Source organism: Cucurbita pepo, chromosome LG17 (assembly GCF_002806865.2).
Source record: "Cucurbita pepo subsp. pepo cultivar mu-cu-16 chromosome LG17, ASM280686v2, whole genome shotgun sequence".
NCBI lineage: Eukaryota > Viridiplantae > Streptophyta > Magnoliopsida > Cucurbitales > Cucurbitaceae > Cucurbita > Cucurbita pepo.
The window spans coordinates 5,605,391-5,615,650 of record NC_036654.1 but is presented as its reverse complement, the minus strand read 5'-3'; the positions used below and the strand labels follow the sequence as shown (position 1 = coordinate 5,615,650).

General features: G+C 34.6%; 1 protein-coding gene across 2 annotated transcripts; it reads right to left on the bottom strand.

The window, feature by feature from the left end:
* Positions 1-297: 297 nt before the first annotated feature.
* On the bottom strand, positions 298-6,346 carry LOC111778547 (polyamine oxidase 1-like). Of its 2 annotated transcripts, XR_002812567.1 has the most exons (11): positions 6,238-6,346; positions 5,865-6,114; positions 5,504-5,629; positions 5,322-5,383; positions 5,100-5,254; positions 3,611-3,754; positions 3,143-3,292; positions 1,955-2,209; positions 1,006-1,087; positions 501-903; positions 298-423 (listed from the first exon to the last, which is right to left on the bottom strand). XR_002812567.1 is itself a non-coding variant. In XM_023658442.1 (10 exons), exons 1-10 carry the CDS (start codon positions 6,287-6,289, stop codon positions 692-694), a joined length of 1,488 nt encoding a protein of 495 aa, XP_023514210.1. In that variant the 5' UTR covers positions 6,290-6,346; the 3' UTR covers positions 394-691. The 2 variants fall into 2 exon arrangements, 1 of the variants encoding a protein (XP_023514210.1); XM_023658442.1 differs by having other exon boundaries at positions 394-903.
* Between the last annotated feature and the right edge of the window lie 3,914 nt (positions 6,347-10,260).

The window sequence follows — 10,260 nt, the reverse complement described above, 5'->3', positions numbered from 1 at the left end:
ATGTATCTAATAATTTAGTCCTTGAAATTTAAAATCCTTCACATTTTAGTCTCGGTTGAAATGAGTCATATAAATATTTGAATTTTCAACCTCTAGAGAAATCGTAGATATCAATCACCGTTGAGTTGTATTCATATTGTTGCTACTTTCATGAATTATTAATCGTAGAACTAATATCGTTTAAGAATGATACTGTGATGTCCCACATTGGTTGGGGAGGAGAACAAACCACCATTTATAAGGGTGTGGAAACCTTCCCCTAGTAGACGCGTTTTAAAGCCTTGAGGGGAAGCCCGAAAGGGGAAGCCCGAAAGGGAAAGCCCAAAGAAGATAATATCTGCTAGCGGTGGATCTGGGGCGTTACAGATACTAAAGAATTATAAAGAACAGCTATGAGTAAACAACAATGGTGATTGGAGATACCTGAAAAGTGAGAGTTCTTTCTTGTATTAAAAGATAGGTAACAGTAAAGCCTTCAATAACTAGAAAAGTGGGCACACCTTGGTTTCTATGAAGATCATCCATCATATCTTCAGCTTTATTTCTTTAACTATCTCCTGCTTCATTTCATGCATTCTTCTTCATGTACGGTATTGGAGTCCCGAATCGAATTTGGATTCGAACTCATCTTAACCGTGTTGTCTTTGTCGTACAAACGAGATCCATGTTCCTCTGTATGTCGTCCATGTAGTCATAAAATTGCTTCCGGGATGCCGTGGTTGCTGTTAAGGTACAATTGTGTTGGAAGATCACATTTGTGAAGGCCTGAGGCTGCTTCGGTTTGGGTCGAAGTTAATGATCCTGTTAGAGCTAGCAATGGCTCTAACAAGAACGATTGACCGTCGCTTTTTCTTTCATCTTCTTTCCTGATTTCTTCCAACAAGGCATTGCTTGTGTCTATGCCTATTCCATTGGTCAATGAAAGAGAATCTCATCAGAAAAACATGTATTTGAAGTATGTAAAGTCTCCAATGAAACCATATTAGTTAGTAGATGTTTTGAAACCTGCAAGATATCCACCATGTACATAGCCATTAAATCTTTCGCTTGTGTGTTCTCCGGTGAAGAAGATACGTCCAATGGGCTCCTGGAAACGACACGCCCGCAAAAGCGAATTGGTTAAAATGAAATATCTATGATATCAAAACAATCTAAAACTTTTAAGAATTATAAGAGATCAACACTGGATGATATTAACCTACTAACCAAGTAACACTAGCAAAACTAACTAACAACGAAAACAAACTCAAACCGAAGTTTCACAACTCGTGAACACAACACTAGGATGCTGTCACATTTCAGTTCAGTTCATTTTATGCTCTATAATAGCCCAAGTCCACCGCTAACCGATATTGTCATCTTTGGGCTTTCCCTTCTGGGCTTCCTCTCAAGGTTTTAAAACGTGTCTGCTAGAGAGATGTTTCCACACCCTTATAAAGAATGTTTCATTCCCCTCTCCAACCAATGTGGGATCTCACAATCCACCCCCCTCCCCTTTCGAGGTCCAACGTTCTCGCTGGCACTTGTTCCCCTCTCTAATCGGTGTGAGATCTCACAATCCACCCTCCTTCGAGGCTCAACGTCCTCACTAGCACACCGCTCTATGTCTGGCTCTGATACCAATTGTAACAGCCCAAGCCCACCGCTAACAGATATTGTCCTCTTTGGGTTTTCCCCTTCTGCCTTTCCCCTCAAGGTTTTAAAACACGTTTGCTAGAGAGAGGTTTCTACCCCTATATAAAGAAAGCTTAGTTTCCCTCTCCAACCGATGTGGGATCTCACATGCTCTTTTGACGAATTACGTTAGTTATGTGCTTGACTTAGTTCGATGGTATAAAGATTATTTGGTATTCACATGCCTCTAGAGAGAGTTTCTACTTTCAAAGTGATTCCCGATCGATCAATTGTGCAATCAGTTAGAAATGAAAACTTGCAGAAAGAGTTGGCAGTAAACCTTAATGTTTTGAATAACTTGGCAATCAGAGGTGATGGGGTAGTTACTGTAGCTACCACGCTGGAACCTGTTACTCCACCAGCGAGGAACAAGTATGTCAATAGCATCTGGAATGTCATGTCCGAACATATCCCTAAGCACTTCCATGGATTCCCTCAATGTCTCCTCATCAGATTGAGCTTCGATACGTTTCGATTCTCCATTCGTTATTGTCACTACAAGGATATTGGACCCAGGATAGGCATTCTCCATGTTCTGATATCAGCATAGGTCAGTTAGACAGTAGTATGTGTGATTATTGATCCATAGCAGTCATAGATAGAAGATAAAAAATGCCATAACGTTGTCAGAAGCAGATATGCAGATATGTAGAATACGAGTATCAAATGCCATAATGTTCATAGAGAAGATTTTGACAGCGATGATAGCTGACAAATACATCAACAAAGCAATGGAAAAGAAAATCAACCATAAAAGAGAGTGCCAAAGGATTATCTTCGAAGAACTTAAAGCACTGTAAAGAAAATGTTGCATCCTAGTACGGGTCAATGAATTCAAAGATTGTAGGTCCTTAAAGCATAGTATACAAAGTGGAAAACATATTAATGAAGCTACAATTACCCATTAAAAGATAATCATAATAATCAACCGTTCTAAGAATTCTAACTTAATAGTTTATTTACTAAATTGTTTTGAGTTAATAAGCTTTAGCCTTTTTTTTTTTTAGATAAGATCGAACTATCAACATTTGAAATGGTACTAGGTTTTTTATCACTCGAACTATGCTCGGACTAGCATCGTGATTAATAGAACACTATTTGACTAATATAAAATAGGGTGCATGTGACCCATGTGCACACCTGAGGCATGATTCATTATGAAAGTACATCCAAGCTCCAATCGTGTAATAAGTCAATAGCGATAAAGAGTAAACTAATATAAGAACCTAACATATGAAAAAATATTTGATGCATAGCACAGCACAGGTCATACGGCTACTACTTGGTCAACCTAAGACCTGGCTGGCTAGCCTGTGGCTTATATGGGCAAGTAAGTATATAATTCTTCTAGCTACGAAGCTTTGTTTATTCACCCATTATTTATGGATGAGTGGAAATGATGAGATCAGTATTAGCTGGAAGAGACAACAACAGAAAAGTTATTGAAAGAAGAAAAGTATTAACGAACCTGCCAAAACGTGTAGTAGCCCCTGGTTTCATGGGCATAAATAAAGAATTCTTTTCCGGGGCCGCACGGCCAGAACTTAAATGGAAACTTGAGGAAAATCTTTGTATATACCATCACGTCACATTTCTCTATGGCCTCTGTTTTCCAACTCTGTTTCATTAATTTAAAACCACCCTGTTTAGTTGAATAGTAGTAAACCCAGCGGCTATATAAAAATAAAAGATCACAAGGAGTATCAGTACACAGAAACAGAGAGCGGTGTGGGAATATGTTACCACCTCAGAGATATTTATTGTGTTATGAATATTAAGGGTCAAGATTCATCCCCATCGAGCTTAGAAGACGGGGAAATTGGTCTCTATATAGAGGTTCACAAATCAAGGGGCAATAGATACGACACGTCGTCATAAATTGTAGGGGACAAAAGTCAGAGAGAGAGAGATTAATAAATAATGGAAGGAAACGTACGGGTAAAGGTGGAGTGAAAGAAATTAGGTGGCTTTGGAGAACACCAATGCTGACAGACAAAACCACATAATTGGCTTCATAGATGCATCCATCCTCCGTTATTACAGTAACGCCGGTTCTCGAGTGTTGTATTTCCTGAACAACCTGCAAAAAATTATGCATAAATTTCGTCATGGACATGAACAGAAAAACAGATAAGGATATGACACAGCAGTCAACTCCATCTAGAACTCATAGCCGATTTAACCACTCATCACAACCCATAGCTGCTGACTACTCGTTTTAGCTAGAAATGAATTTGGTGATCGGTTACACACTCCAGTATTGATACAATAACAATAATAAAAGTCTATCTAACATGAAAATAAGTAAAACGGTTATGCATATTAGACGAACATGACTCTCCAGAATGGTATGATATTGTCCACTTTGAATATAAGTTCTCATGGCTTTGCTTTTGGCTTCCTAAAAAGGCTCATACCAATGGAGATAGTATTCCTCGATTATAAACCCATGATCATTTCCTAAATTAGCGACTTTCATCATCCAACACCTCCTCTCGAACAAAGTATGCCTCTTCTTAATCGAGGCTCGACTCCTTTGGAGTCTTAGTCATTTTTTACTATGCCTTCGAGGAGTGTTGACTCCTTTTCTTTTGGAGTCCTTTGTTCGATATTTGAGGATTTACCCATCTATTGGCACGATTAAGTTTAGGGTATGACTCTGATACCATGTTAGACGAACACGACTCTCCACAATGATATAACATCACTTTCATCATCCAAGAATGTAGCCATAGACAACACGCCTATAATTAAAACATCGAAGTCGATGCTATGCAGATCATATGGGCTACAGGCGGCTGTCACTAATTTCAACCAGATATTATATTGCAAAAGCTCACAAATCCCAAGACAGACTTTTCTCATCAGCCAGGTTTCCCGTGCGGATCATAAGGTCTTGTCAGCCGCTAAAAGAATTAAAGCAAAACAAGTTGACCACTACCTACGCTAACACACACATAACATAAACTGGGAAATGAAATGACAACAATAATCACATAAATATGAATGGAAATGGGTTTCGGAAACGTCATTATCTGCAAACTCCCAAAAGTGGGTCAATCATCAATCTCAACAACAATTAAGAATAGCACATGCAAACAAAACAGATACCCCGGGATTTCTATCCTGAATTCTTTTTCTGTTTCGTCATATGATTAGGTAATCAAAACCAGAACAGACAAAATTTTCATTTAAAACACATGAATTATCTCTAACGCAAAGTTTTTGAGGTGTATACACTATCAATTTGTTTCAAAATTATTTCAACAATTAGTATAAAATTAACCATAAATTTTCAAACATTTTATTAATACTCATAATAAATAATACAAAGAAATTATTTTACTAACATTCAAATAAATTAATTTAATAAAATTTATAAAATTTAGGCATTGAAGAAATGTAATTACTCATTTTTTGCTCACCTTGTTGAGCTTGAGACGAGTGTCCAAGATTTTCCCCTCTGAGGTCAAAAGAAAATCCTCGGCCATTTTGTAGAGCAAACATTCATACCCTCTTTCATCTGCTACCAAAAATTCCCTCTCTCCAAAATCCAAGAACGTCGGTATAGGCTCAACCTCTGCACATAAACACAATCAGTTCCCAATTCAACATTCTCATCAACAAAATTAGGGCACCAAAACGACCTGCCATCTCGAAATCGTGGAGCGTAAAGTCTATGGCGAGTTCCATCGGAGTCTTCGGCGTGCTGAAAACAAAAGAAGGAAGAGATCACATAAAATTTGTGTTCTGAGAATACTAACGCCATAATTATCTCTCTTTTTTTAGATGCTCATCAAACCAACAATAAACTTGTAGAAGAAGTTACCAAGGCGGCTCCGATACAATGGAGACATCAGCGGCATCCGCCGCCTGGTTCCTCAGCTTCTGAATCGCAGAGTCCACCGCCTTCTTGTACGAATCAGCCGCTACTCCACTCGGAAAAATTTTCCCACTGCGAACTCGTTGATTCAGTAACCTAAATTCTCGCTTCAAATTGACGGGAAACAAAAAAGAGAGACACAAAAAGGAACAAAAAATTGACAGATGCAGGTTCAAAATCCGTCTCTCAACCAACATTACATTGTTCAATAGCACTCAAATAATGTCCCTAAAATAGAAAATCAGACCGAAAATGCGGAGGATTAAAAGAAATCCGAAACACAAAGATCGGGGGAGTTGATTCGAACCTCCGATCGTAGATATTGTAGCGAGTAGTGCTGTAATCAGAGAAGCATGTACGGAGACTGGATTTGAGAGCAAGTTCCCAAATCGGATTCTGCTCTTTACCGCCGACTCCAACAATCCACCCCGCTCCAAGCTCCACCGATACACCTCCGAAATTCTCCTTACATACTCTTCCTCCAATACGCTTGGAAGCCTCTAAAATCACCACGTCGTCTATTCCGTTCTCCACCAGCACCTTCGCCGCCGACAGACCTTCCGATCAAAAAATCAACCAAATGAGAACAAAAACAGAGCATCGCAGAAACAGAGTGTGAAATCAATAATGATATACGAAGGTAAAGCATTATTAAAGGACTTTGAAGTAGAGTGACTCACCGGAAGCACCGGCGCCGATGACTATGACAGAGGATCGAGAAGGGGAATCCATGAAAGGAAGAAAGGAAGAAATTGAAAGAATTCTAGAGAGAGAGAGGGAAATTGAAGGTCAGGGACTGTGGTAATGAATGCTGAAGAAATAGCGGGAGTCGGTTTATATAGTTTTTTTTTTCATATTTCCCAACTTCTACTCCATTCCTAAAATTTAGAGAGAGAAATAAACAATTTATTAAAATAATGTTTCTAAAAATTAAATAAATAAAATTTTCATACCATAAAAATCATTAATAAACTTTTTTTTTTTTAAATCAATCTAAAAAATAAAAATAATATAATATAAGAGGAATGCAAAGTCCGACCCTTTCTTTTAGAATATTCATATAATCTGATAACACGATCAACTCAAACTACCTAACTCACACCATAAATATTAGGTTTTGTTAGATGTTTTCCGACTCGGTTGATTTTTTAAGGATAAAAAATTCGAGTCAGTTCGTGGAGTAATATTTTTTTTGGTCGGGCAACTCGAAAATAGAGTTACAATCCAACCCAACTCTACCTTACATTTAAAATTACTATAAAAATTTAAGAATATTTGAGAGTTGTAACTGATGTTAGTAATGTGCTGTGACTTATAAATGTTTGATATTTAAATTTACGAGATTTTAGTTATTAATGTTACATGTATTGTGGATAATTAAAAGAAAATTAAATAATAAAAAATAATTCGAAAATAGTGGATTGGATTGTGAACTCTATTCGAGTTTACTCAACTCACCAACTCAACTGGCTCGAAATTTTTCGAATTATAATTAGAATTAAAATAAAACCAAACATTGTTACTACTTACTTAATTGACCTCACACATAAGGTCATTACTCCAATTATTTATGTTCTTTGAGGGGCAAAATCGGAATTTGATCGGGTCAAATAACTAATAATTTATAAACATTAATTTAATGATGCTTGTACTTGTATGATTGTACCCTGCAGTCTTTTTTTTTTTTTTTTTTTTTTTTTTTTTTTTTTTTTTTTNTTTTAATTATTAAAAAAAAATTAATTTTAAATATTTGTTAGTTGCTTGATATGCATGATAAATGCACGTGGAATTTTGTTTTTTATGCTTTGTACTCAATAATTTTGTTTTTAGTATTTGTTTTTTTAAATAAAATTATACAAAATTTTAAGGATAAATGCAAAATTTTAAAACTATTTTTTTCCAAGACTAATTGGATAAAATAGTATAGGTAAATTATTTATCATATAATAAAAATATATTTAAAAATTAGCATCATAAATTTATTATTTTACATTTATTTTTTTAATTACTTAAATAAACTTAAATTTGAAAACACTTGGAAAGTTGTATTTGAATTTCATCATTTATTATTGTCTTAAAAATATTCCAAAGAAATTGGTATTTTCTGATATTATTATTATTATTATTATTTATTTATTTATTTATTTATTTATTTTAGGCTTCTCCAACAATGAATATATTTGAACTTTTTTTCTTTTTATTTTTCTTGAAATTTATTAGGATTTTAGAGACTAAAAATTTATTATAATTGTTTTAAGAATTTTTTGGTGTAAAAAAGAAGAAAGAATCTTTTTAGGTTGACGAAAATGGTTATTAGGAATATATTTTTAAAAAGAAAAACTTGAAAAGAGAATATTCCTTCGGTTTTTTTTCGTCTTTTACTCGTAATCTCATAATATTTATATTTTAATTATATACCGATTATTAAAAGTGTTTATATGACCTGATAATGTTATATTTTCTTTCCGCTTTGGTTGAAATGAATTTTTAAAAATTTGAAAATCGGTTCGTTTTGTGAATTGATATTTTTTGGTCGGGTCAACTCGACCAACCCGAAAATAAAGTTACAATCTATTCCTACTCTATCTTACTTTTTAAAAAAATTAAGAATATTTAACGTTTTGTAAGTAATTTTAATGATGGATTGTGACTCGTAAATGTTTTATATGTAAAATTTATGAGATTGTAGTTATTAATGTAATATGTATAGTCAATAACACCGAGACAATATAACTCAACCCAATCTATAAATAGAGGGTTTGGTTGGGTTGGGTTGTAAACTCTATTCGAGTGGCTCGGGTCACCAACCCAATCATCTTACAATTTTAGGGTAGTCCAAAAGATTTTTTCGATCCAACTCAACGTGTGGCTCAAATAATAGTTTTATAAGAATGGTTTACAATCGTACTCTTGCAATAGCGAGATAGTAATTGTGCGACACTTGTTCTAACCAAGTGAACAAGTCATCTATGAGAAATTCGGATGTTGCGAATAACGTTGGCGTATATTGAGGCCTCGAGTCACGTTGCGAAAAAAGGTTTTGAAAACGTGCACGAGAAAGTATATTTGAAAACGATTTGAAGAATTGAAAAAAAAAACGTTATAGGAACCATAAATAAATTAAGAAATACGACGACTTAAATAGCATAATAAGTTAGAAAAAGGGTAATATTGGTAAAAGGAGGAAAGAAATGGAAAGGGATATGTATTATGTGGAAAAGTGAAGAATTATAAATTATAAATTAAAAAATGGCAATTTATTGGATAAGGGCAGAGGTTAACGTAACCGTGTGGTCAACGTCAGAAAGTGAAAGGCGTGGAATGGGAGTGGGGACCACACCCCACGTGTCGAAAAATACGGCAATGTGTATGCGGTAGATAAATCCAAAATCCAGAAGGATGGTGTTGTAATTCAAGCTGTGACGATGCTAATTTTGACAGCTGGGTAACCGGCAGCCAAAAGAAACAGCCAAGGTCCACGCTACTTCCGTTGTTCCTGCTTCCAATCTTTTGTTTCTTACTTATTTTTATTCATTAATTTATTACTCCTCATGTTTGGGGGGTTTTTTTTTTCTTAATTTAAAATTATTATATAAAAAAAAAAATCCTCGAGTAACGATTCAAATCTCATCTTATAAGGTCTAGAACTTGAAATCTAGATTCAGCATTTGATAATCCCAACGTTACTGTACATCACTTGCAACATGACCATGTTAGAGATGTCAACAGGGTAATGGTACATGATATAATTCTCGTCCCCAAACATGACCACGTTAGTCTTTTTAAGATATTCCCAATATTATAAGTGTCAACAGGGCAGAGGTACATAACATAATTCCCGTCTCTAATCTCGTTTAGTTAATGGGATAATGACTACGTTAGTCTTTTTAAGATGTTCCCGACATTAGAGATGTCAACAGGACAGAGATAGGGAACATAATTTCCGTCCCCAATTCTGATTAATTAATGGGAATAAATCTCTCTCGACTCTAAAATTTAGGATTTTGGTGATAAATGAACAAGTATTGGAAAATGAAATTTGGAAGTTTATAGGAAAGGAAGCAAAATTGAGTCGATCAATCTCATGGATTTGGATCAATTTCTCTCCTTTATTGTCTTATGGTCATTTTTTTTAATGGAATATTTGAAATTTTGAGTCAGTTGGATTGGTGACTGGAACAACTTGAACAATTATTATTTAAAAAATTCATGTTTATCTCGTTATTTTAATAATTAAAATCTCATAAAATTCAAATATCAAACATTCACAAGTCACAACAGATCGATAACAATGTCAAATATTCTTAATTTTCATAATAATCTTAAAAATTAGGTTGGGTTAAATTTAGTTATAATCCTATTTTCGAAATAATTGAGTTGACCTCACAAAAAAATGTTAACCCGCAAACCAATCATTCAACCCAACCCAAATTAAAAAAAAAAAAAAAAAAAAAAAAATTAACCCAACCAAATGTTTTATAATTTGGGTTGCGTAGTTTGAGTTTGGTCAGTGTTTATAGGTTGGATTGGGTAATATGAGTTGATCAGATTATTGGGTCAGAAAACAAAAAAAAAATGTTGATATTTTAGGAAATTATTTTAGTTTTATATTTTAATTATTTAAAAACATTTTTTAAACCCTTCAAAATTTCAAATTCACACTCAATCATTAACTTTCATTTTACTTCATATAGAAAACTTAT

Bases quoted from the DNA above. Each gene is read 5' to 3' on its own strand.
- LOC111778547 (XM_023658442.1), bottom strand. From the start codon at position 6,289: ATGGATTCCCCTTCTCGATCCTCTGTCATAGTCATCGGCGCCGGTGCT. The intron at 5,630-5,864 runs GTTCGAATCAAC...ACGAGTTCGCAG, and splicing joins TACAATATCTACGATCGGAG to TGGGAAAATTTTTCCGAGTG. The intron at 5,255-5,321 runs GTCGTTTTGGTG...GTTTATGTGCAG, and splicing joins CCACGATTTCGAGATGGCAG to AGGTTGAGCCTATACCGACG.